The sequence below is a fragment of the Penicillium rubens genome, assembly GCF_028828025.1.
Source record: "Penicillium rubens strain IBT 27055 chromosome Unknown utg000002l_segment0_segment0, whole genome shotgun sequence".
Taxonomy (NCBI): domain Eukaryota; kingdom Fungi; phylum Ascomycota; class Eurotiomycetes; order Eurotiales; family Aspergillaceae; genus Penicillium; species Penicillium rubens.
In genome coordinates this window covers 2,515,575-2,539,821 of record NW_026890600.1, presented here as the reverse complement: position 1 = coordinate 2,539,821, position 24,247 = coordinate 2,515,575, and the positions used below count along the sequence as shown (strand labels likewise).

Genomic DNA, 24,247 nt, shown 5'->3' with positions numbered 1-24,247 from the left:
GAATGCTGTGAATCAAACGCCAAAAGCCAAGGCAAAACAAGGTATCCAAAGCGAAAAATATCCATCATCATCATCAATAATCATGCCCATCCCGCATCCAGCATCTTGCGCCATTCACAAGCCATATCAATAGTGACATAGCTGCCACCGCAGACAATAATAACAACCCTACTCTGCGAGTTGAGACCAGGAACAAGCTGCTTAAGCTTCGAGTTTAGCTTCTCGCCGACCTCCTCAACCTCTTGGTCCGTCTCATTATCCGTCGAGATCGACCGGTCATCTCCATAGCCCTCATCGCGGTAAGTAACGACAGTCTCATCCGAACTCCTCTTTCGCTTCTTGATACTCTGAGCGCCTGCACCGGCAGTCTCCGACGCGGGAGCAGCGGTGGCAGCATCGCCGATGGCCGCCTCGATACAGACACCACACGCAAGCTCGACGAGGAGTCGTTCGTCGCTGGCGAGGCGGAGCACGCCGCGGGCAGCATCTGCGTCCGAGAGGACGGTGCTGTGTACCTTGATGCCTGGGGGCGGGGACACAGCGTACTGGAAGGTTGTCTCCGAAACGCGGACAGCGCCGAGAGAAGTGGCCTGGGATGTGATCTTTGGGAGGGAGATGAGGGATTTATTGGCGATGGCCGCTGCCAAGGAATCGGTACCGGCCGTTTCAATGGCGAGGAGGTGAATGGGGTTTGGTTTGGAGGAAGAGGAGGCAATTTGCTTCTTCTTCTGTCGTCGCTTTTCGATGCCCATAACGAGGCCGTTGAGGAGGCCGCCGCCGCCGACGCTGCAAAGGATGGCGTCTAGCGGAAGCGCCCGGTCATTGTAGGCTTTTTCGTCTTCGGGGCTGGTGGAGGGAGGAAGCTGGGTCTCGAGCTCGTCGATGAGGGTACTGTTCCCTTCCCAGATCGGCTGGTTGTCGAATGGGTGAAGGGCAATCTTGATCACATCCTGGTCATCCCCGCTGCTGGTCTTCATGATAGTTTCCCGCATGTATTCACCTGCTTCTGAGAATGTCTCGCCATGACGGATGACGTCTGCTGCACCTGCCGCCCGGATCTTGTCAAGCATCAAGGGCTTAGTGGCCATGGGAACCACGACAGTGCAAGGGTAGCCCAGGCTCCGGGCTGCACAAACGGCCGCCAGTCCGGCGTTTCCTCCGGACGAGGCGTAGAAGTGGACTCTGCGGCCTACGTTTGCTGGGTTGCGAAGATGAGAGAGGATTTGATTGCCCATAGCACGGGACTTGAAGGAGCCGCTGGGTTGCACATTCTCCAACTTCAGGAAGATCCTACATCCAGCTGCCCGAGAAAGGCTCGCAGACTCGACCAGGGGAGTCTCGATCCATGGCGTTTTGAACTGCAGTTGATCGCAGGCGGAGATGTCGATGCTGCCCATTTTGATGTGTTGAACAAATGGAAAAGGAAAAAAAAAAAAACGTCTTTGCTGTTCACCGGAGTTCTAAGATCAGGAGTATATAAATGATCCCAAAATAGTAAATTGTGAAGTCGAGTGGTTACACGACAGCAAGGTGTAGATTCACCAAAACAGAGAGATAGGGGATATATCGAGAAGAAAAAGAAAAACAATGAAACATCCAAACACCAGTATGCAGATATTAAGACATGTTTTGATATACAAGGTGAGCCTCCAGGGCTAAAAGCTTCCCGACGGAAAACTCCAGTTTCCCGCCTGATAGGACCGTAGTATCCACGGTTCTGGCCCAGTCTTTCCCGTCGATAACCTTGAGGGAAAGCCCAATCACAGTGGGTCGGCCATGATCCGTGGATGGACCATGACATACCGTTTCTATTAGAGTGACCGGGTGTGGGAAACCTGACGTCTCAGCTTTCGAGCCGTGGAGGACCCGGGGAAAAAAAAAACTTCATCGAGTCTGGCGCATCCGAGCGGAGATGATGCATATCTTTATTCAGACGGGCCTCTCGGTCGCTCATGATTGGCCATCGATCGATTCCTCTTATCAAATCGAAAGCTCAAAAACAGGCGCATTACTCCTCAGTGAGCAAAGGAGGGAAAAGTATACCTTTCTTAACGCCCTCACCGTAATCTGGATCCGAACCGTACACCGTGGCCGAGAATGCCCGCTTGGAGGGGTCCGAGGTGTTTACACAGAGCAATTCTAGAAGATCATGAGACTTGCCGGGCATGAACGGTTGCAATAAAATGCCAGCGATCCGAAGCGATTCCGCCACGTTGTAGATCGCTCGTGAGTTGGAAGTTTTCCACGGCTCCGCCGCATGGAAGTACTTGTTAGTCTAGGGAAAAAACAGGTCAATACTCGCCGAACCCGTGCGGGGATCACCTCTTACCTTCTCGATAATGCTCATAGTTTCTTGCAGCGCGGCACGCGGGTTTAGATTCTCCATAAACTCGGCAACCTTGGGAGGCGTCTGCTCCAACATTTTCTGATGATCCAGGTCTTCAGGGGTAGCAGCTGGAAGCTTATTGGATAGGGCGTCCATAATGTACGAGCGCAAATTGCCACGCGCACATCCAATTGTACGCAGAGCAAGGTTTCCGATGCCTCCCTGAAGCAATTTCTTGTAATCTCGGATGATAAAGGAATTGTCAAAGTCCGCATCATCTGCAAGGCCACCTCGATACGCTAGGAAAAATCGCATGCCATCGACTCCGAACCGTTCAATGGCGAAAAACGGGTTCACAACATTGCCTGTGGATTTGGACATTTTTTCATGGTTCATTGTCCAGTGCCCGTGCACTAAGACGTTCCGAGGCAGGGGGAGATCAAGTGCCATGAGGAAAGCGGGCCAATAAACACAATGGAATCTGCGAAATGTTAATTTTGCATGCCCTTCGGGAGAACTCGTGAACTTACCGAACAATATCTTTGCCAACTACATGCAAGTCTGCAGGCCATGCAGATGTGTTTTCTTGTCCGGGTGGGAAAGGATATCCAGCTTTGGTCAAGTAGTTGACCAATGCATCTAGCCACACGTAGATTGTCTGTGTGTCATCGCCGGGAACAGGGATGCCCCAGGTCAGACGTTCCGTGGGCCGAGAAATCGAGAGATCCTGTAGTCCCGTCTCGACTCCATTGATCACAGCAGCTGTGTAGGAGGTTGGGCTGATGAACGGATCTTCTCTTTTGTACAAGTCAAGTAGGCGATCCTTGAAGGCTGAAAGACGGAAGTGGTAGTTGGTTTCTGAGGACCACTCTACCTCTTTACCCGTTTCTATTGAGACCTGTGTGTGGTTAGTATTCGTACTTGCTGGAGAACTGATAAGTCACATACCATGCGTTTCCTCCCTGTTGATGGATCTAGGGAGTTCTGCACTTGCGTTTGTGGGTAGAATGTCTCATCGCTGACTGAGTACCAACCTTCGTGCCTCGAGGTATAGATATAGCCCCTGTGTTGCAACATTTCCTACTCCTTATCAGCCATATCCTACTACGAACGGAAAACAGTCGCTTACCCAAAAGTATTGGACGGCGTCTCGATGTGCTGGGTCCGTGGTCCTGATGAAATGATCGTTGTCGATGTTTGCGGCCTTTGCTAGGGCCTATAACAGAGAGCGAGTTAGATATACCCTTGGATATGGCAAAGGGGGCTCGTACCTCGAAAGTTCGGCAGTTCATATCGCAAAATGCCTGGGTATCCATGCCCGCTTGGATCGCAGCTTGTTGAATCTGTGATCCGATGTCAACGCCCGTTCTCGACCAGCAATCGAATCCGTATGGACTACCTTCATTCCGTGCTCATCGGTTCCGGTCAATAGCTGAGCATCCGTATTCCCGAGCAAGACCTGCCACCGTTTCATGATATCGGCAATCACCATTGTGTATAAATGGCCGACATGAGGCGCTAAATGCAGATATGTTATTAGCAAATGAGTTTGCACATGATTCTCACTATAATTCTCACCGGCATTGACGTAGAAGATTGGCGTGGTCACATAGTAAGGCTTGTTGGACCTTTGCGGCGTAGTTGCAACTCCGCGTCGGGGAGTCGTTGCCCAACCATGATTGCGGGATGTACAGTTCCACGGATGCCTCGACCTCAGAAGCTGAGACGCTCTAAGTAACAAGCGGAGTGGCGTCCTTGCTGTAGACATTGGGTTGGTGGTAACGGCAAGAAAAGCGATTCATGTTATTCCGCACACCTCGGGTGGTCCGAGCTTCTCCGCAAGTCTCGGCCTTTTTTTTTGCGCTTACATCGTCGCGCCTACATCGTCATCGAGAACACCCTGTGATCAACAAGTATATATCTTTTCATCTCATCTAAAGCATATTACCACATCTTCTTGGATCACGCACACACATATTCCCCAGTCTTTTGCCAACTTGAAATACATCACAATGGCGACAGCAAGCGAGGATACACTAACCAAAGTGTCGACTGAGGGTAAGTCCCAGTTTATAACCCGGGAATCTAGTTTCATCCCTTACTGGAAACCAGCTGACCTTTTATTTGTTCCTATGTTCAGCTGCGACCGATTTCGTTAAGACCTTCTACCCAGCTTTGGGATCGAATCGCGAATCTCTCAGCTCATACTACTCCCTTGAGCCCACAACAATCCTGTTCAATGGAAATCGTGTCGCAGATGGCGCTGCAGTTCAAGAAATCTTTACCAATCAAATGTCGCCAACACACTACGAAGTCCAATCATACGACTGCCAAATCATCAACAAAGCATACCCCACCATTTTGCCAGGTGGTGGACTAAAGCCTCAGTCAGAGATGGGAGTCAAAGATATGTCATTTCTCATTGTAGTCAGTGGATTTGTGCGGTATGGAGAAGGTCGCGATCAGCCGCAGCGTGGATTCAGCGAGACCTTCGTGCTGGTCCCCAATCCATCCGCAGAGAGGGCGAGAGGCCGCAAAGATTGGCTCATCGAAAGCCAGAACTTCCGCCTTGTCGTTTGAGCACCATACATTTGATCCAACAATTATGAATCACTCACATGTCAACGGACTATACCATGTGACACGGAAGTGAAAGAGAACTGAGCCATGCCCACCCACAAAGGATGAATTTCTGGGATGTACGATGCAAACAATGGTCCACTGCTTCAAATTACTTCATTGCTTCAATACTGGAACGCCAGACGCCAGGATAGGAACATATGATGTTTCCCCGTTCTCATGGAGACGATGGGGTTTATGGCCCAGCCGATGTCTTGCGCGGTATGCGGAGGTTTGCTTTGACTCTTCCAAGCAGTTCCTCACGCGTCGCAGCTTCGTTCGGTAAAAGCCCTCTCTGGGATATTTGGTCAGAATACCACTCTCAAGAAAATGTGATTATCTCGACTCAATCATGAACTGGATACTTCGTTCAAACATACCGCTTGAAGCCATCTTCTCATCTCATCCATTGTCCAGTTTTCAGGGTCTAGCCTCTGTTAGCCTGTGTTTGATGCCTAGTAATATCTACTCACCGCCAGTGGGATCTGCTTGCGCGGGAAGAACATCGCTGCCGAAGATTGTATAGGCGGCCACCGCAGTGACCATTCCTGCAAATCCTATATAGGAAGATTGTGGTCAGAAAGTTGGCGAGTACCTTGACTTGGGATTGTCTACCAAGGAATAGATTCTATCGCATCCGGAATTAGATATATTTCATAAAAGCATAGACAGACATGTAGTACCTTGGAATTCAATGCTCGGTCTAAAGGAGTTGGCATTTTCGAGAATGATGCAATGATCCCTTGAATCTGTTGGGTCGGTTGAGAGCTTTTGTTTCTCGATAATTAAAAGAGAACAAATAGAAGAGGAAAAATATCACAGAAACACATGCAAAAGACAGGTATCCAAGACGAATAGATGTGAACAGTTCGCAATATGCGGGTTACACCGCCACACCGCCACCCTCGCTGCTGCCTTCGAACTATATGGAGTAGCTGCGCCGGCTTTCCACACCTCTGTAACAGCCCAATTTAAATACATATGTAGTTTCAGGGAGACTGATACGGCAAATGAGCCGGATTATCCGAAACGCTGGCCTCCCCACTGATGATGATAGGTGGAGACGATTGTCGTAGTCGTCCATCATGAGACTGCCTAAATTGTCGCGTTCTTCAACCTCTTCTTCCGATTGACCGGAATATCATCAGCATGAACCTTTTTAATCTATCTCGGACCCTGCAGGTTCCCCAGGTTAATGGTGTTTCCTTGGCACGGGGGAATTTCTGCAGCAATCATGATTCCTTTCGTGTTTGCAACTTCGGTATATGAACAAAAAATGGCTCCTCCTTCTTTTCCCGTCTCTCGCAACCCCATACCGTCAATATGAAGCTATCTGCACCTCTTCTCGTCAGTCTAGCTGCTTTCTCTCAAGCAGTCACGGCGCTGGTCGCATTCCCTGGCGCTGAAGGTTTTGGCGCCAATGCGATCGGCGGCCGCAAAGGCCAAGTTTACGTCGTTACCAACTTGAATGATTCCGGAACAGGTTCGCTACGCGATGCTGTTTCTGCCACTGATCGCATCGTTGTCTTTGCAGTCGGAGGCGTGATTAAAATTTCTGAGCGGATGGTGATTTCGAAGCGTGTGACGATCCTGGGACAGACGGCGCCTGGCGATGGCATCACAGTCTATGGAAATGGATGGTCATTTTCTAATGCGGATGATGCGATTGTGCGATATATCCGGATGTATGTCTACCCTTTCTCCGCCGACTTTCTACTTACTGACATGTTCTAGTCGCATGGGTAAGGGCGGCTCCTCAGGCAAGGACGCCATGGGTATCGCCGACGGAAATAGGATGATCTTCGATCACGTTTCGGTCTCATGGGGACGCGACGAGACATTCTCCATCAATGGAGATGCTAGCAACATCACCATACAGAGCAGCATCATCGCGCAAGGGCTAGAGACCCATTCCTGCGGCGGATTGATTCAGACCGACGGTGGCGTTTCGTTGTTCCGCAACCTGTACATTGATAACAAGACGCGCAATCCCAAGGTTAAGGGCGTGAACGAGTTCACCAATAATGTCGTGTACAACTGGGGCGGTGGCGGCGGATACATCGCTGGAGATTCTGATGGTCAATCTTGTATGTGCCTCTGCCTTCTGTGTTGGCATCAGCTAATTGTTAGACGCCAATATCATTGGCAATTACTTTATCAGTGGTCCTTCGACGTCAGTGACGGCGTTTACTCGTGGCAATTCAAACTTCCACGGATACGTCGACAACAACTTCTATGACCCTGACAAAGATGGGCAACTGGATGGCTCTGAACTCGGAGTCTCGTCTTCGAACTACGGTGGTATGGCAATCGTGTCGTCTAAATACAACTATCCAGCGGTGGCCTACGCCATGACCCCAGCTGAGGCCGTGACCTACGTGACCAAATGTGAGTTTGTCCTTGTCCGAGAGAGCATCAGCTAACCGAACTCGACAGATGCCGGAGCATCCAAGGTTAGGGATAGGGTCGACACGCAGTTGATCGCGCAAGTACAGTCCTGGGGCACAAATGGTGCTTTGATCTCTGATGAAGCGACTATGGGAGGGCCAGGTACTCTGAACGGAGGCACTCCTGCAAAGGATACTGATGGGGATGGAATCCCTGATGAAGCGGAGAAGCATCTGGGAACGAATCCCAACATCGACGATTCTATGAAACTGCATAGTAGTGGCTATACATATCTGGAGGTGTGGGCCAACTCGTTGGTTCCGTCGACCTACCATTGACCTGTCATTGCTGAAGTCCGTGCATTCGGAGTATATATGCTGAATTTGCCCATTTTTCCATGATCCTTCCAGAGTTATGATCACAAGAGCATGTAGATCATCGATGTAACATAGATATTAGCCTAATCATGTCGGTACTGAACCCTTGTATAGGCTGATCGGCTGATCGGAAGAATGCCTCTCGAGGATATAAACCGAAACCTAAACTACCGATGGGCCATTTGCACGGGCGACAGCAATGATGTTCCTTTACCCAGTCCTGCTTTCCCTCATCTCCAGTGGAGGTAAGTCACCTTTCTCTCTTCGGTTGCCATACTGACCATCCAGCCCTGGCTGCCACCTGCCCGAGTCTCCCTTCATCCCCCCAGCTCCAGTCCATCACCACACTCCCCGACCCCTTCTCTTGGCATCCACTGCAACACTCCGGACGTGTAACCACTCTCTCCGACTGGCAATGCCGTCAGAGCCACATTAGTACACTCCTCCAGCAGCTCGAACTCGGCACCAAGCCTCCCGCTCCCTCCAGCGTAACCTCCACCTTCAGCCAGAACAAACTCTCCATCACCGCCTCCAATGCCGGAAAAACCATCTCCTTCACAGCAACCATCACCTATCCTTCCTCAGGAGCAGGACCCTACCCTGCGATGATCGCCTACGGAGGGCTGAGCATACCCCTCCCACCCGGAGTCGCAACCATCACCTTCGACAACAGCCAGATCGCGCAGCAAAACGACCAAAGCAGTCGGGGGAAGGGCCTCTTCTACACTCTATACGGAGCGGACCACCCCGCCGGCGCAATGATGGCCTGGGCCTGGGCCACGTCGCTCATCATCGACCGTCTGGAAGCCACCCCCGCCGCGAGAATCAACACGGCTCGAATCGGGGTGACGGGGTGCTCGCGGAACGGCAAGGGGGCGCTGGTGGCTGGGGCCTTCGATTCGAGAATCGCACTCACTGTCCCGCAGGAGTCAGGCACGGGAGGGTCAGGGTGCTGGCGGCTGGCGGCGGCGTCTGAGGGCGCGCCGCAGGACGTGCAGACGGCGGGGGAGATCGTGCAGGAGAATGTCTGGTTCTCGGCTGCGTTCAATACCTACGCCAATGATGTGGACCGTCCGCCGTTCGACCACCATATGCTGGCTGGGTTGATTGCTCCGCGCGGTCTGGTGTCCATTGACAATGCGGGGTATCAGTGGCTAGGCCCGTGGTCGTCGCTGGGGTGTATGGGGACGGCGAGACTGATTTGGCAGGCGATGGGGGTGCCGGATCGGATGGGGTACTCGATGTCGACGGATCATCCGCACTGTTCGTTTCCGGATCAGCAGCGGGGGGATTTGTTTGCGTTTATTAATCGGTTTATGCTTGGGATGGAGGTCAATACAACGGTGCAGAAGAACTATGCGGGGATTGCGTTTGATAGCAAGCCGTGGGTGAACTGGCAAGTCCCGACTTTAACTTGATTGTGTCGACGATTGAGTCTCTGTTTCTTGTTTTGGTGCTCTTCTATGCGAATGTGCTTGGATTTAGTATTTTATACAGTCAACGGGATGTATATGTACAGTTGCAATATGAGATAAGGTATACGAACATAGGGTCTTAGTTGTATGATGTAGAAATTTATATATACTAAATAGCTAGAGTTATCAATAAGACTACAGTAGCTAGCTTCATAGTATATCTATGGTAGTAACGGTCTTAACTCGGGAAGAAGAATTACACCGCAGATAAATCAATCTTATCCACCCTTAGCTCCTTACCAGAAGACCCTTTGGGCTGCTCCCACCTTGACATGGATGTAGTGTGGCGGAACGTCGATAAAGATGGCAACGTTATAAGCTATAGAGCTCTGAATGCGGGAAGGCTCGAGGAGCGATTGGAGGGAATTGACATGAGGAACCTCACGTTACAAACATAGAGCAACTGATGGATCCTGGGAAAAGATCTCATGCCGAATTGAAGAGGATAGGATGGGGCCGTAGACGAGAGGAATGAGTAAAACAACATTGGAAGGTTTGGTGCTTTGATAATAAAGTGGTGGCATAACACAATCTAGGCATCGATCATCACCATCTAACGCTCTTCGTCCACTAATGCAACAAAACAGGCTAATCAGATCATTCAATAATCAATTAGATTAGATATACATCATCGGATCGGTTCCTGTCTGTAGGTAACGGATGAACGCATCAAGAAATCTACTCCTTACGTCACCATTGCCTCCGCCTCCAGGGCTGGCCGGTCGAATTTGTCAACAACCTTGGAAGTCTAGACGCCTTGTATAAGATAAGCCCGGGTCAAGGATGACATCCGATTTCTCAGAGCGGTGGTTACTATAAAATGCAGCGTGGACTGAGTCTACTTCGGCGACAATTTGGCATTACTCGCGCAATTCACTCTGGCCTGAGCACAGTGCCCATTGCATCTAGCATCTACTACAGGAACTACCCTCACCAAGGTTTCCACCACAGCGTCGCAAAAATGTCCAATTTCGACAGATTCAACGGCAATACGGCTGACAAGCCGCCCAAGAATGAAATGGTCTATCTTCCTGGCGTGATGTCGCCCAATCGGAAGTTTGGCGTGTTCCGCAAAGTCCTGCATACAGGCTTATACTCCCAATTTGTTGCTATGGAAGTACCAGTGAATGGAGAAATTGGAGATGAGGTTCGTCTTTTGCATTTTAGCTTTATATTCCTTTATCGAAAGCTAATGGCCGTTAGATTCACACTGTCGACCAGACGCTCATCTTCACACACGGCAAGGGAAAGGCTATCGTCGCCGGAAAAGAGCAGGAGATCAAGGAGGGCGATGTGGTCATCGTTCCTGCAGGTACCCAGCATCAATTCCTTAACATTGGCGATGTCCCTTTGGAAGTGGTGACAATCTATGCGCCTGCCGAGCATTATCCGAGTACCGTGCACCAAACCAAGGCAGAAGGAGATGCACAGGAAGAAAGGGGCGAAGATGAGGCCCCGGAATGGAGTCAGCGAAGCAAGGCCGAAAATGAGAAGCTGGGATTAGTAAAGGGGGAGTGAGCGTCTATAGAACTCCTTGAGCATGTGCCACCCACAGCCTGGTCTTGCGTCCCAGGCGATACTTGTATTTAATGATGTCTGATCCATCGTTTATTTATGGCATATTGTGAATCAATGCATTCTAGGAGTAAAGTTCACCAAGATATCGTATTCTTGCTCTGGAGAGACAGCATCTCGGATGAACGCTTCCTCATAGTTAAGAGGATGCAACTAAGATATATTAGTCTGACCTCTGCAAGTCTGCCGACTGCACTTACATCAAACTTCCGGATGATCAGAGCAGCAGCTCGCTTCAATTCTAGCCAAGCCGCTCAAACTTTTGCAGAATTTGGCATATTCGGTCGCAGAACTAACAATGCTTCCTCCATCTGTCTCAGTTGCTGTCGGTCCAAGTCGGCCTGCAGCCATCTCTGAAGCCGAAAAGAAGAGACGTCTTCTCCGAAGATGGCATAGTTATTTCTTAGAGGCTCTGAATGAAACTGAACGACCGTTCCTTCAGGAAGGTAATGTCCCAAGACTGCTATACCACCCGCAGGAACATCTCTTCGATAATCAAACCTCATGGCAAGTCGCATCGACTCTTTCATGACAGCATCCAGGAATGGTAGGGTGTGTAATTCCGTCTCTTTCTGAAGAATATCAGGTAAGGCCTCCTTGCGAAATGCGATGTCTACCTCGTGCTTGAGTTGAGACATAGCCGTAGGGCACTTGGCCAGATGGAGAAACACTGAAACGAATGCGGCAATCATGCAGTCCGCTCCTTTCGCAATCAAAGAGGCGTGCGGGTCAGCATCTTCACGCGTTCCTGCCTGCAGGAATGTTCTTCTGCCAGCAAAGGTTGCTCATTGAACCGAACATCCTGTACTTCGTCCCCGCAAACGACAGAGAGCGTATTTTGTAGCCAATCAGCGTCAATATTGTATCTTTCGAGCATCGCTGGTATAAATTCGTGGTACGGGTCATTCACAGCCCTTCCCAACAACTTGCACATCTTCTCGCAAGGCCTGCTGTTCACAGCACCAAGCTCGAACAAAGAGAGTGGGCCAATCACCTGGGACGGATCTGAAGCCTGGGCCATCGCCGTCATTGGCACCGCACGCCCCCGGATATGGTAGTCAAACCCGTTTCTCAAAAGGCGCCAAGTATAGGAGAGAGGAAGCGTGCTAGTCCGCTCAGAATAGTCCGATAGCACCAACTCTATGCGCTCTCTCGTTATCCATGCCGCATTGTCTATTGAATAATTAAGCTCCTAGGCAGGCAGAAATTCCATTCTCGCGAAAATCAAGGACAGTTGGGGGGACGCGACGGGCGCCAACTCACGGGCGCAAAAGGAGGTGGCGAAGTGCAGAACACGGGATGTACAGACCAATAGCAAAAATGCCTCAATATCTTGAGCCCGAAGACCACGAAAAGGTGGGAAAACAGCGACGAAAGTTGGCCGTAATCTTGAGGGGGCAAGGAGGGAGATATATAGACCACGCACCGCGATGCCAAGCCTCAATCGCGCGCTTTCCTCAAATAGGCATGCTATACCGCTTCTAGTAATTCGCCGTCACCAGAGTAACTATACGGAGTACAGTTGCACCTACTTCAACCACTTCAATACTGCAACTTGGAGTAAGTACGTACACACGTAAACATCGAGTCATCGTTGTTACTGTTATTACCTAGTTAGAAAATGTCAACATTGAACCTTGTTGGTACTCTTGCTCTCACTGTTCTAGCAACCATTGCATTGCATATCTATACCAATCAGTCCATCATTATTGCCCTCAATCGTTTCAAATCACTCCAAACAGTCTAATTTGATAGACGAAATGGAAGCGGTCATCATCTTGTCTTCGATTACATTTGTTATTGCGGTGGCAGTTGTCATCATACAGAGGTAGTTTGATCATCATTTCAGTATCAAGCCACACTGACCATGGTTTATACAGCGTAGCCTTTTACAGACGATACCGAGTCCGCCTGCATGTTACATCAAAAGGCATGACTCCTCCACAGAGTGTGGACCTGGAGAGATTCGAACCCGACGGAAGCACACACGTTCAACCGCCACCGAAACTGCAACGCCATTCACGATTAGGGAGCAGAAATTCGAGGTGGCCAGGGTATCCAGAGCAACGGGGTCAACCATCGCGAATGATGGTGGACCATTTCACGTCATACCGGGTCCCCGACGCAGAGACAGGGACTAGTATCCATCATTCGCCCCCCAATCTCCCAGCCACATTTACCGCCCCAGTTGCACGCGCCACAACACCCTCACCAGCCACGGAAGTAACCCCGCCTGAGGCACCAACTGTCAATCAGATATGACTAAGCAAGGGCTTTTGCAGCTTCAAGCCCTAATGTGATCCGCACACATTCACCTTAGAGGCCAGTGTCGACAGTGAGCTTTCTCTTTTGTACCTTGCTTCAAAACACCCGCAACCGTCATCATGCCTGCCGAAGTTTCCGATATCAAGCAGTTCATTGAGATCTGCCGCCGCAAGGATGCCTCTTGTATGTTACGCCGCATTGATGGACTCCCGAGATGAGACTTGGAGATGATCATCGATGCTGACTGTTTACGCCTTTAGCCGCCCGCATCAAGAAGAACGGCAAGAACCAGCAGACCAAGTTCAAGGTCCGCTGCCACAAGAACCTTTACACCCTTGTCCTGAAGGACTCCGAGAAGGCCGACAAGCTCAAGCAGAGCCTGCCCCCTGGTACGTTTCGGTCGCATTGGTCCGCCATCTGAGTTGCTGGGAAGACCGAGGAACATACAACTTGGAAGATGGGTTTTTGAATGTAGCTCTGAATATTTGCTGACGATTTCTTCCTGAACAGCCCTCAAGGTCGTCGATGTCTCCAAGGGCACCAAGAAGACCAACTAAATTCGGTAACAACGGAATGAATGGAGATTCGGAGTGCGGCGTGATTGGTTGTTGATGCATGCAAGACCAGCTGTTGGGGGGATACATGACTTGGGCTTGGTCCCTCTGCGAGCCGACACGGGGAAAGCCCCGTGGCGTGGAACATGCATCTTACGTCGGGGGAGTTCCTTTGCGCCTTTGAAGCCGGCTGCTGTTATTCACCGGCCAGGCGACTCGCATTTTCTGGACGCACTCGAGGAGCACTTTTGTCGGAGGTTCCAGTCCCTAAATTCAATGAAAAAAACAGTTGAAATATCATTATACCATAGGTTTCTCGTTCTCGATCGAGATTTCCTAATCCATTATCCTCACCATGGATGTTCTCCCGACTTCGACCTTGTCTTCCAGGGCAGCAAGTAGACCCGGATAAATACGGGCTATGTAGATCAACCGTCCTTGCATTATCCAGCTACCAAGCATATCGAGGCCTTCTGGGCTTGTTTGACTCGACAGGACCGTGTCGTGGTCTCTAGTCAAATAACCTAAGACTGTCATTGTGAGTACAGTGCTTTCTTTCCTTTGATGGCTAGACTGGAGCAACGGCAATGCCTATTTTTATTCCGCATTGGGTTCTTTGATATCGGGGTTTAGGACTGCCTCGCCTCCCCGTGTCCTTGTTCGAGTCTTTGTTCGAGTCCCGAGGTCTACTTCATACTTCGGCTCGCATAATACCTTTGTTTGGTATTGTTATCCCCACGAACAGATCTTTAGAAAGGCCTTTGTGATTCTTTTTCTTCTCGCAAAAATCAAAGCAAGGACGCCCATAGCATGTCCTCGAACCTACCTATATAAATCTGCTAGGAACCTTGTCCAAACCCAGGCTATCAACGACCTTGACAGCGCATTGTTTCGTGCTCATCTCGGCCAGTTTATATATTTCATTCAGTTTTCAACCAGGCTCCATTAAAAAAAAAAAAAAGAGAGAGAGACCAAGCAAAGGTAGGGTTCAAGATATGTGCCACCAAAAGCCATTAGTCCCTGCTATGGGTAACCTTAGCATGTTCCCACCAGAGATTATCTTCAATGTCCTTGACGAGATTTTGGGAAGCTCTCCCAGGTTGACACACGAAAACTTCCATGCCATTAACCAGCTGACGCGAACTAACAAAACACTAGAGCAATACATCAAATTCGGATGGATGGGTAGTAATGTGTCGAACAGTTTCAAGCAGCGTGTTAATGCCGTCCAGTGGTACCCTAACATCGATATTGCGAAAACAGCTCTAACCCTCCAGGGCGTAGACCCCGAACACTCCATGCCCATCGCAGGTCACCACGGCGTAGGCCCTGATCTCATTACCGGCATCATTTTCGACGACTGTACTGATTGCTTTGAGTGGTTCACTGAGGTGCTGCCTGCTACTCATATGAGCTGTTGCAACGAGGGCGGTTGGTCATTCCTTTCTCTGGCACTGTACGCCCAGGCTGAGAAGCTACTTGATCTTTTCTTTCTCTCGGGCTTCCCTCGCGAACCGAAGAATTTCATCATCGGCAGTGCTAATGCTATGGGGACAGGACCGTCTATCCTTGGGATGTCTGCCTCATCTAGGGATCATCAGTCTTTCGCCAAGCTCTTCAAGAAACTGAAGTTAGTTTTGAACGGGCACGGCTTTCAGAAGACTCTTAGAGATAAACTCACGCCCAAGGAGCGAGCGGCTATCCGAAGTGTTGCTCCTCAATATCTCCAGAGGATGTTGTATGAAGCTGGTCTAGTAACTATGCATCCGGCTCTCCGTTATAGTCCATACTACTCTGGTAAGCGCACCCTGATGTACTAGTTTTCTCGGTGCATTGGAGGATCTTAGTGGCCACGCTTAGGACGGCATATTGACATTCGAGAATATATATTTCTCTATCTGTTTCCTGCTTTAATTTTGCATTTCCGGGTGTTACTATCCAGCGTTGTACAATCAATCAAAAGTCAAATGTTTCCTTACCTCGAGTATAGTAGTTGTGTATTACAAGATACGTCGACCATGTAGACCTCAATCCTTTCAACATTTAGCCGATTCAGTACTTAGGCCCGGGATATCCCCGTAGATCATTACTATTCAGGCCACGGCACTTGCTTCCCCTATAGATACTACTCTCCGCATTGCTTGGCATGTCACAGCTTCTCTTGGCATCAACCAGCGCATACGGTGCGGAGTTGACTGATGGTCCTATAGGAATACATATCTCGTTGCAGATTCTATATTCCCGTCGGCCCGGTCCCCCGGATTACCACCATTCATTGCCGTTCTTGGCTGCAGAAATTAGCCATGAGGGCTGGGAATTGTGCCCCTGGTTTCTGCACCCGAATATATACATGTGGATTTTGTTTTCCAAGCCATTGGCTTGACTAATTCTCTTTTATTGGTGTGGAATCGCTGACCCCGTGACCCCTGGCAATATATCTTTTTGGTGGCTCAAACGCCGAGACCTTTTCATTCAGACCAATAGAACAATGGAAAGCCTGGCCTCCGGCTTCGATGTATGATTTTCCACCAACAAGTGCCTACAGTAAGTCTACTTAGTTCACACTGGATGATACCGTTTTGTGCCCAACTCGTGCAAATTGGCGTAACTGTGTTTGGCACTATTCTAGGATCAGAACGGACCTCCTCCATGAAAATAACAGCCGGCTAAATCCATGTCACACAAAGGACCAGACAAAGACGAGCCCTTGGAGGGCTGTGTATATAAACGGGAGGCGTCGAGCTCAAAGACATGCCTCGAACAGACAGAAAACATCCTCAGAATTCTTTACCAGAAAGCCAGAGAAAAATGACACTTTCAAAGCTATCTACGCTCCTAGCCTCTGCCACTCTTGTTGCAGGCCATGGCTATGTCTCCAGCATCGTAGCCGATGGCAAAAGGTGAGTCAATCTAAGACCAAAGCCTCTATGCAAACAACGAACTAATCACATCATCATCAGCTACACTGGCTACCTCGTTGACAAATATGCCTACATGGCAGACCCTCCTGACAGCGTCGGCTGGACTACAACAGCAACCGACCTCGGTTTCGAGGACGGCACCGAATACCAAGATCCCAACATAATCTGCCACCGAGACGGAGCCAACGCAGCTTTGAGTGCCACTGTCAAAGCTGGCTCCAGCATTGACCTCCAATGGACGACCTGGCCAGACTCTCACCACGGCCCTGTGATTACCTATCTCGCCTCGTGCAACGGTGACTGCACCACAGTCGACAAGACCACGCTGGAATTCTTCAAGATTGAAGAAGAAGGTCTTATCGATGGCGCAAACCCTCCTGGCACATGGGCTACCGATGACCTGATTGCTGCTGGGGGTAAGTGGACTGTCAAGATCCCTTCCACTATCGCTCCGGGTAACTATGTCATGCGTCACGAGATTATTGCTCTTCACTCTGCTGGCCAGACCAATGGCGCTCAGAACTACCCGCAGTGCTTCAACCTGGAGGTCACTGGTGGTGGAAGTGACACGCCAGATGGCACACCTGGTATGGAGTTGTATACCAACACTGATCCTGGGATCTTGTTCGATATTTATTCTTCGCTGACTTCGTATGATATTCCGGGACCGGCTTTGTATGCCTGATTCAGGGGCGTGAGGGAATATCAGGTGGATGACTTTCTTTGGAGAGATGTGACCTTGGATGCTTTGTGCTAGTGTTCTGAAGTATTATGGAATGAATGCTATGTACGTTGTTCATTTGACTACTACAACTCCAGATAACCAGAGACATTATAAACGACTGAGAGAACAACTCTATTCTGTCCTCTCATAAGGTAAAGCAATAAACCCACGCACCTGCGCCCCCTCAAGCGCCGCATCAACACCACCTAGACTCAAGTCCGTCTTGCGCAACTCGAACTCCCCAAAGAAATTCGGCTCAGCAGAAACCCTCTCAAACCCAAGGCCCTCAAACAAAGCTAAACTCCTCAAGTTCGTTTGTCCAATCTTAACACTGAGATATTCAAGTGCCAGTCCCTCCGATGACCCCGTCGTCTCAACACCAGTCCGCAACTTCCGCACAGTCTTAACACCAACATCGCCACCACTAACAAACTCATCTAGAATAGCCCCCTGGTTCTGAACAATATATCGCATGAACATGAGTAGAGCAGCACGCCCAAACCCACGTCGCTGGTTGACTTTCTCAGCGATCATGAGCTCGACCTCGCCGACTATCTGCGGCGGGCTGTCTCCCTCCTCGCCGTCGTCGATGCGCAAGAAGAGATTGATGTCGCCGACCATGGTAGCCGGTGAGTCACTTTCTGCTTGCAGTTTCCTCTGGCTGGGGATTTCATCTTCAGTGCCTGTTGTGATCGCTCGACAGACAATGAAAGTTAATTTGTCGGCGTCTTGGCGCCAGCTGCGTTGCATCGAGTATTCTTCTTCTAGAGTTAGGGGTTCTGAGGCTGTTGCTTCTTGGATTTCCTTGGCCTTGTGAGAAAGGGGTCGGTTATAACTAGGATTTATTGATCTTTGCTTACCGGATCTTTCATCCATTCGTGATATCGGGGTACGTGCCATGATGAGTATGGGACTAAAAGGGCTTGTGAGGAGCAGAGGGCTATTCCTCAGACATTCGAATTAGTTTCTTCTGTTTTATTATAGTCTCGATCTGCGATATTTCTGGGGAAAGTATATATGTGGGTATGGGCATAGAGCAGCGTACCGATGTTGGCATTGAGCAGCATTGTGGGCGGATGACCGAAAGATGATCCTTTCCAGTTTGAATGATTCAGGGTTGTTCAATTGGTATGTACTCTTGCGAAGAACGGCTCATTCAATGTCTATCAGGGACTCGATGGATATAAAACAGAGGAAATTGGTGGGATGGATTCTTCCAATTGTGGGTCTTGGCGCGTGGAGCCACTCGGCTTGTATACTTGTCTGAGCAGCCATGGGGTTATATAAATGTATCAATACATCTCTGATTTGACAAGGTGGTAATTTCATTAGTACCATTGATTCATTGGTATCTCTATCAGTTCATTTTTGTTCTTCCTGTCCCTTGAATACTCCAAACTTGACCACCTCAACCTCTAGCGTCTCGGTATCAACCAGAATCAACTCCCCAGTCTCGCTGAACTTGGGAAGTGCCAGTAGCCGAACACGGGCTGCGTCAGAGCCATCAGCGGTACCCGTCATTTCAGTGTCGCCATCTAGGCGGAGAGGGACGTCACCCTCAATCGTGGCAGTCTTGAACTGTGGCTGATTACCAACGAAAAAGATATGCGGACAGGACTCGATTACATATGGATCGTCTGATTGGTATGGGTATGACCCTATAGAGTATAGTTAGCAAAAAATTCTGTGAGAGATGGGGGGGTCCAAGCATACAAATCGTGTCTGGCGCAGTGGGGACGCCGCAGCGCCAACGAAGCATGGCTTCCATGATCCGAATCCGAGCATCAGAATCTTTCTCTTCGTCTGGGGTGCTATTGCCGCCCTCAATACTGATATACCGCAGAACATCGTCGACATTCTGACCACTGCATCCCCATAGTCGCCAGCCTTCGACATCTCCGTCCCAGGGATTCGTGACGCTGTCGAACCAGCCCGCTTCGGGCTTTTCATCTCCTCTGACAGGAGGTGCGGAATATGCCCGCGCTTGAGGGAACATAGTACGATGGATCCCCTGTTGAGGGAGGGAGAAGTTTGCTGGATCTTTTTCGCCTGGCATGAGTGTGACTGGAATGCTGGGTAAGATCTCCGCTAGGAAGTTATCGAGTTGTGTGATAGGTGAAGCATTGTATGCAGAGGCGTCATAGCCGTACTTTTTCGGCTGGGCGTTCTTTGCCGCAGCTTCGCCAGAGTTTGCTGACGCCACGTCTCCAATCACGCTGGCTCCAAGTGAATTACCCGCGATGACCAAGCGGGAAATTTTAGAGGAACCCAAGGAAGGACTGTTGTCACCGTGTCCCGAGAATCCCGTGTAGCCCAGAAGATAATCTGTCAATAGGTCCAAAGCAAGCGTGTCGCTTGATGTTCCTGTGATTCCCAAGCCACTGACGAAGGCGATTTTGCCGTGTTCCTTTTCGACTCCAGTTTCTGGAGCATTCCCATTCCATCGCTGAAGCTGCGGAGCCAAGTCTGGCAGCTTGATATCAATAACCTCGAAATCTCCGTTCGCATTTTCAGTTCCCAAGGCTGCAATAATGGCACCTGTCGCCAGCTGTGTAGACTGCAAAAAGTTTCCAGTGAGCCGTAAGCGGCCGGACTCATCCTCCAACATAATTTGGGTCAAAGAGGGGTCGGAAGGGTCGGTGTAGGTGCGGAGAGGAGGAGGCGCAGAGGTGAAGTTCTATGGATTGTCAGTAGGTTGATAAGCTGCAGCAAGGCCAAGAGACCAACCTCTTTGCTGAGATCTTCCAAAATATTCGGCTTCATTGGCAAATGCATGTATACGGTGCCGGCCACCCAGCACAACTCGCCTTGTCGGACATCGAGGACTCGATCGACACGTCGCACCTTCTCTCCAGCGATCTAAATTTGCAAGGTGTCAGGAACGTCCATAGCTGAGTGCAAAATATTTCCTTGGATCAGGTGCCCTTACAGTAAGGCCATCCCACGCATCCGTCGCGACTTGTTCGACAGTGGGTTTCAACTTTGCGAGTCGCAAAAAGTACATGTCGTCATATTGCTGCTGATAATGCCGTCCTGCGCCGGCTGGTAGGTGGAAGGTAAGACGGGGATTGTAATTGGAGGGTGTACGGTAAACTGGTTCCTGTTCCTGTTCCTCCTTGCTATCGAAACAAAGGGCATTCAATGGTCAGAGAAAGGTTCACGGTGTTTAGCAGCCCGGATGGAGGCAGAATGGACCAAGAGGTATTACCTGGGAGGACACAAGAAAGTGTAGTTCTCAGCATCCGGTGCCATATTTTCCGGAATAACGCTGAGATCGTGTGTGTCGGGGATGGTTGGGGTGATGCAAAGAGATGCGGTGGACGCGCCCACGCGTCAGTTAGCGCGTTCAATTACATTCCCGCTTCGGGATCTAGTGGCAACTGGTCAAGGCGATTTTTATGTGGGAGCAAAGGAATTAACTCCTGAAATGTGCTATTTATTTCATTGTCTCATTGATAACACAATAATTTCGTCTTCTGATCCCAGTGAAGATCGAATTAGGCTCAAAGCGACAATATAATGTCAATGGTTATCCAAGTATGTTGCAATAGATCACATTAAGCCAACCTCGGGAGTTTAGGTATCTATGCTCGGTAATGCTGTGGAGGCTGTATATTCACAGAGATGTGCCATTAATAGAGTAGCGTATAATTCTACTATGTTGGAGCTGTGAAATGTAGATCGGCTATCAGCTGCCTCGGTCCGTACATAGCTTAGGGCTTCCCCGCATTTTCTATTCTTCATATTAGACTAAACATATATGATTCTCATCCATTCTCCATAAATCCAAGAGAGCATTGAGACACACCCGTTACTTCCACCCAATTCTATTTCTGACAACGGAACATCACCTTCTAAACTATCCAAAATGTCTCTCGAAACACCACTATGCTCTCTGCTCAAGATCCAACATCCAGTGCTGCTAGCTGGCATGGCCCGCGCATCTGGAGCTCCACTGGCAGCAGCAGTATCTAATGCCGGCGGTCTTGGCACAATCGGTGGACTAGGGTATACACCAGTACAACTATCAGAGATGCTCACAGAGCTCAAGTCACTCCTCCGGGATCCCTCTCTCCCTTTCGGCGTGGATCTCGCCCTTCCCCAAGTTGGAGGCTCAGCGCGCGCAACAAACCACGACTACACGCACGGCCAGCTGGATGAGTTGATTGAGGTGACCATCTCGCACGGTGCCAAGCTCTTCGTCTCCGCTGTTGGCATCCCGCCAGCTAAGACCATCAAACGACTCCATGAGGCCGGCATCCTCATTATGAATATGGTCGGTGCACCGAAGCACGCCCATAAGGCATTAAAGGCGGGCGTCGATATTGTCTGTGCGCAGGGCGGCGAGGGTGGCGGTCATACCGGCGAAGTGCCGTTCTCCGTTCTCGTACCTGCTATCGCGGATGTGGCGCGGCAGTATAAGAGTCCCTTGACTGGTCAGCCGGCGCTTGTCGTTGCAGCTGGTGGTATTAACGATGGACGCAGTCTGGCGGCGTCGTTGATGTTTGGTGCTGCCGGTGTTTGGGTGGGTACGCGGTTTGTGGCTTCCGAGGAGAGCGGCGCTAGTCGCTTGCATAAGGAAGCTGTTGTTGGGGCGCAGTTTGGTGAGACCAAGCGCACGCTTGTTGTCTCTGGTCGGCCTCTGCGCATGCTGCCAAATGACTATATTAAGGAGTGGGAAGCGCGGCCTGCTGATATTGCCGCGCTGACATCCAAGGGTGTTGTCCCTATGATGCATGATTTGGAGAACGAGAAAGACATCGATATGCCGTTCCTCATGGGCGATGTCTCGGCCAGTGTCAAGAATATCCAACCAGCCGGGACCATTGTGAAGGAAATGGTTCAGCAGGCTGTCGAGATGCTCAAAGTTGGAGGCTCATATATCACTTCCACAGGGTCTGCGAGTAAACTATAGATATCCAGAGGTGTAGAAGGATGAAACAGGGAGTACCACTTGGCTCGGGTGCTAGAGTGCAATAATACATGTATTTGGCATGATTTTTTCTCTTCAATGTTGTTGGTAATGCGGTTGTACAAAAGACACGAAAATCAAAGAGACTTGAAGAAGCCAACAAGGGAGATGGATTATACCTTGGTAATTACCGAGGAATATCGCGACAAAAATAGATGGCACAAAACTTCTACATTTTCGAATTCAACACGAATCATCGGATCTCTGTAAACCACATGGCAAAATGAAGCAATTGCCTAGGGAGATACAAAGGCCGAGACCATGTCTTCATCGAGGGTAGCCAAAGTTGCTTCAATCAAAATCGACATCAAATAAATTGGGATAATTTAGAACACCAAGCCGTTGACCTCCGCACCGTTGCCATTGGCTCGAGCCTCCAAAAGATTCGGCGGCGGGGTGGGACCGAAGACAGGTTTCTCTGAGGGTTGTTCGACACGGGTAGGTGGCTCGAGATCTTCCTCATCACTGATATCCTCTTCATCATCTTCATAGTCATCGTCGTACTCGCTTTCAGTGCCTTCATCATCTCCCTCTAAATGATCATCGCCTTCCGCTAGAGCAAGTCCTTCGCCTCGGCCCTGGGCTTGCATACGCCGACAAAGGGCTTCTAGATGGTGGCACTTCCGTCGCCATCTTTCAAGTTCTTCATGGTTTCGGGTCCGTTCCTCTGCCATTTCCAGGATATTGCGGTTAGTTTGCTCGTGCTTCCGGTTGAGAGTATGATTCTCCTTTTCCAGGCGCTTGGTTTTCTTGGACATTTCTTCCATCTCCTTGCGGAAGGTAAGGAAAAGATCGTTGCTGTTGTTCAAAGTGTCCTCGACCTGGTGGTCTTCGTCAGCGACCGGGGAATGAGAGGGGTTATAGGAACCCTTCTGTACCTGTTTGAACTTTTCCACGTAGATGTTGAGTTGGCTGCGTAACTCGGCCTCGGTATGAGAGAAAGTGGAAACCTGGGAGGTCAAAGCTCGGCTACGGTTTGCTTCGATTTCACCAGCGCGACGCTGCTCCTCAAACTTTGAAGCGAGACTTTGGATCTCGGAGTCCTTGCCACGTAGGAGGCCCCTGTAATGCAGGTCGCGTGCGTCGAATTGCTCGCTGATGGTCTTAAGCTTGGCACGGAGACTAAACACCCCAGTTAGCAAACTCAGAGGCCCGTAGAAGGAAAGGTAATTGAAAACGTACGCTTCATCCAGATCGACATCCACCTTTTCGCTGCGGGGGTTCCCTTTCGCAGCCATGACGTCTTGAATGTCATAGAGGAGCGAGTCGAGACGCTCGTTCACAATCAACCGCGCTTTCTTCTCAGTGTCCTCCAGCTTCTTATTCTCATCCTACCAAATTGTTTAGCTGGCAAGTCCTCCCCGGTGTTTGGCGCAATCGCTTAGAGGCACATGCTGATGGACCCACCTTGACCTTCTTGTTTTCCTTCGTCAGTTCTCGACACAGCTTCTCCAGCTTGTCCTTCATTGTAACGGTCTTGTTGAGATCAGACTTGCCCTTATCCTGGTCTTTTTGTAGTTGATCGGCACGCTTCTTGCTCTTAGAATAATCACGATCCAACTTCTTCATATCCGCCAACAGCTCGGTGTATTTCTTGTGAACGGTTTCAAGTTTGGTCATAGGAGACTCAATGTTGCTCAAAAGCTGGTTGAGATCACGAGTTGCCTTCTTGACCTCACGCTCTGTAGATCAAAATCCAAGTTAGTGACCCCAAGTTCCAGACTAACCCCGCAGTCCAGCGGCACCAAGCAAAGAGGAAAAATGCCGCCGCAGAATACAAAGGAAGTCACGCACCAATTTCGGCCTCTTGGTCTTTCTCGCCGGCGGCATCTTGCTCCAGCTGGGAGATCTTGGCGGCCAAAAGCTTAGATGTCTCGTTCGGGTCGGCCGCTTTCTTCGCCTTGTTTTTCTTCGCCATGGAGGTGGATGACATTTCGAGGTTTTTGCCTGGTGTATCGTAGAAACAACGTATTTGGCGACTCGAATCACGGGGGGTTGGTATGAAGGCCGGAAGCCGAAAATTTGCGCCAAATAGGCAAGATACGGGGTAG

The 24,247-nt window shown here is 49.9% G+C and overlaps 15 protein-coding genes across 15 annotated transcripts; 8 read left to right on the top strand and 7 right to left on the bottom strand.

The window, feature by feature from the left end:
* Positions 1-80: 80 nt before the first annotated feature.
* Positions 81-1,397, bottom strand: N7525_003439 (putative L-serine dehydratase; the record flags this gene model as incomplete). The annotated part of the gene is made up of 1 exon (XM_002559115.1): positions 81-1,397. One exon carries the CDS (start codon positions 1,395-1,397, stop codon positions 81-83), a length of 1,317 nt encoding a protein of 438 aa, XP_002559161.1.
* Positions 1,398-2,008: 611 nt separating this feature from the next.
* Positions 2,009-4,094, bottom strand: N7525_003438 (methionine--tRNA ligase MSM1; the record flags this gene model as incomplete). The annotated part of the gene is made up of 8 exons (XM_002559116.1): positions 2,009-2,275; positions 2,330-2,807; positions 2,857-3,224; positions 3,275-3,406; positions 3,456-3,542; positions 3,598-3,669; positions 3,726-3,844; positions 3,905-4,094. 8 exons carry the CDS (start codon positions 4,092-4,094, stop codon positions 2,009-2,011), a joined length of 1,713 nt encoding a protein of 570 aa, XP_002559162.1.
* Positions 4,095-4,338: 244 nt separating this feature from the next.
* On the top strand, positions 4,339-4,906 carry N7525_003437 (putative nuclear transport factor 2 domain protein; the record flags this gene model as incomplete). The annotated part of the gene is made up of 2 exons (XM_002559117.1): positions 4,339-4,384; positions 4,467-4,906. 2 exons carry the CDS (start codon positions 4,339-4,341, stop codon positions 4,904-4,906), a joined length of 486 nt encoding a protein of 161 aa, XP_002559163.1.
* A 235-nt stretch (positions 4,907-5,141) lies between these two features.
* Positions 5,142-5,664, bottom strand: N7525_003436 (Ish1 domain-containing protein; the record flags this gene model as incomplete). Its single annotated transcript, XM_061212707.1, has 5 exons — positions 5,142-5,240; positions 5,326-5,372; positions 5,419-5,502; positions 5,561-5,573; positions 5,629-5,664. The coding sequence occupies 5 exons, from the start codon at positions 5,662-5,664 to the stop codon at positions 5,142-5,144; spliced, it is 279 nt and encodes a 92-aa protein (XP_061069728.1).
* Positions 5,665-6,268: 604 nt separating this feature from the next.
* Positions 6,269-9,128, top strand: N7525_003435 (uncharacterized protein; the record flags this gene model as incomplete). Its single annotated transcript, XM_002559118.2, has 6 exons — positions 6,269-6,630; positions 6,680-7,032; positions 7,076-7,333; positions 7,382-7,632; positions 7,825-7,955; positions 8,021-9,128. 6 exons carry the CDS (start codon positions 6,269-6,271, stop codon positions 9,126-9,128), a joined length of 2,463 nt encoding a protein of 820 aa, XP_002559164.2.
* An 877-nt stretch (positions 9,129-10,005) lies between these two features.
* Positions 10,006-10,703, top strand: N7525_003434 (cupin domain-containing protein; the record flags this gene model as incomplete). Its single annotated transcript, XM_002559120.1, has 2 exons — positions 10,006-10,332; positions 10,389-10,703. The coding sequence occupies 2 exons, from the start codon at positions 10,006-10,008 to the stop codon at positions 10,701-10,703; spliced, it is 642 nt and encodes a 213-aa protein (XP_002559166.1).
* A 111-nt stretch (positions 10,704-10,814) lies between these two features.
* N7525_003433 (uncharacterized protein) lies at positions 10,815-11,790 on the bottom strand (the record flags this gene model as incomplete). The annotated part of the gene is made up of 4 exons (XM_061212706.1): positions 10,815-10,913; positions 10,961-10,993; positions 11,054-11,512; positions 11,569-11,790. The coding sequence occupies 4 exons, from the start codon at positions 11,788-11,790 to the stop codon at positions 10,815-10,817; spliced, it is 813 nt and encodes a 270-aa protein (XP_061069727.1).
* Positions 11,791-12,520: 730 nt separating this feature from the next.
* On the top strand, positions 12,521-13,022 carry N7525_003432 (uncharacterized protein; the record flags this gene model as incomplete). The annotated part of the gene is made up of 2 exons (XM_061212705.1): positions 12,521-12,588; positions 12,656-13,022. The coding sequence occupies 2 exons, from the start codon at positions 12,521-12,523 to the stop codon at positions 13,020-13,022; spliced, it is 435 nt and encodes a 144-aa protein (XP_061069726.1).
* A 32-nt stretch (positions 13,023-13,054) lies between these two features.
* N7525_003431 (60S ribosomal protein eL38) lies at positions 13,055-13,851 on the top strand. Its single transcript, XM_002559122.2, has 3 exons — positions 13,055-13,208; positions 13,286-13,414; positions 13,536-13,851. The coding sequence occupies exons 1-3, from the start codon at positions 13,145-13,147 to the stop codon at positions 13,580-13,582; spliced, it is 240 nt and encodes a 79-aa protein (XP_002559168.1). The 5' UTR covers positions 13,055-13,144; the 3' UTR covers positions 13,583-13,851.
* Positions 13,852-14,604: 753 nt separating this feature from the next.
* On the top strand, positions 14,605-15,399 carry N7525_003430 (uncharacterized protein; the record flags this gene model as incomplete). Its single annotated transcript, XM_002559123.2, has 1 exon — positions 14,605-15,399. One exon carries the CDS (start codon positions 14,605-14,607, stop codon positions 15,397-15,399), a length of 795 nt encoding a protein of 264 aa, XP_002559169.2.
* Positions 15,400-16,387: 988 nt separating this feature from the next.
* Positions 16,388-17,185, top strand: N7525_003429 (AA9 family lytic polysaccharide monooxygenase; the record flags this gene model as incomplete). The annotated part of the gene is made up of 2 exons (XM_002559124.1): positions 16,388-16,479; positions 16,540-17,185. The coding sequence occupies 2 exons, from the start codon at positions 16,388-16,390 to the stop codon at positions 17,183-17,185; spliced, it is 738 nt and encodes a 245-aa protein (XP_002559170.1).
* Positions 17,186-17,356: 171 nt separating this feature from the next.
* On the bottom strand, positions 17,357-18,291 carry N7525_003428 (uncharacterized protein; the record flags this gene model as incomplete). Its single annotated transcript, XM_061212704.1, has 3 exons — positions 17,357-18,028; positions 18,085-18,164; positions 18,270-18,291. 3 exons carry the CDS (start codon positions 18,289-18,291, stop codon positions 17,357-17,359), a joined length of 774 nt encoding a protein of 257 aa, XP_061069725.1.
* A 295-nt stretch (positions 18,292-18,586) lies between these two features.
* Positions 18,587-20,476, bottom strand: N7525_003427 (DNA-directed DNA polymerase delta subunit POL31; the record flags this gene model as incomplete). Its single annotated transcript, XM_002559126.1, has 5 exons — positions 18,587-18,882; positions 18,938-19,901; positions 19,952-20,083; positions 20,154-20,343; positions 20,433-20,476. The coding sequence occupies 5 exons, from the start codon at positions 20,474-20,476 to the stop codon at positions 18,587-18,589; spliced, it is 1,626 nt and encodes a 541-aa protein (XP_002559172.1).
* A 616-nt stretch (positions 20,477-21,092) lies between these two features.
* N7525_003426 (NAD(P)H-dependent flavin oxidoreductase) lies at positions 21,093-22,139 on the top strand (the record flags this gene model as incomplete). The annotated part of the gene is made up of 1 exon (XM_002559127.1): positions 21,093-22,139. One exon carries the CDS (start codon positions 21,093-21,095, stop codon positions 22,137-22,139), a length of 1,047 nt encoding a protein of 348 aa, XP_002559173.1.
* Positions 22,140-22,522: 383 nt separating this feature from the next.
* Positions 22,523-24,129, bottom strand: N7525_003425 (taxilin; the record flags this gene model as incomplete). The annotated part of the gene is made up of 4 exons (XM_061212703.1): positions 22,523-23,318; positions 23,379-23,527; positions 23,604-23,878; positions 23,991-24,129. The coding sequence occupies 4 exons, from the start codon at positions 24,127-24,129 to the stop codon at positions 22,523-22,525; spliced, it is 1,359 nt and encodes a 452-aa protein (XP_061069724.1).
* Positions 24,130-24,247: the final 118 nt, after the last annotated feature.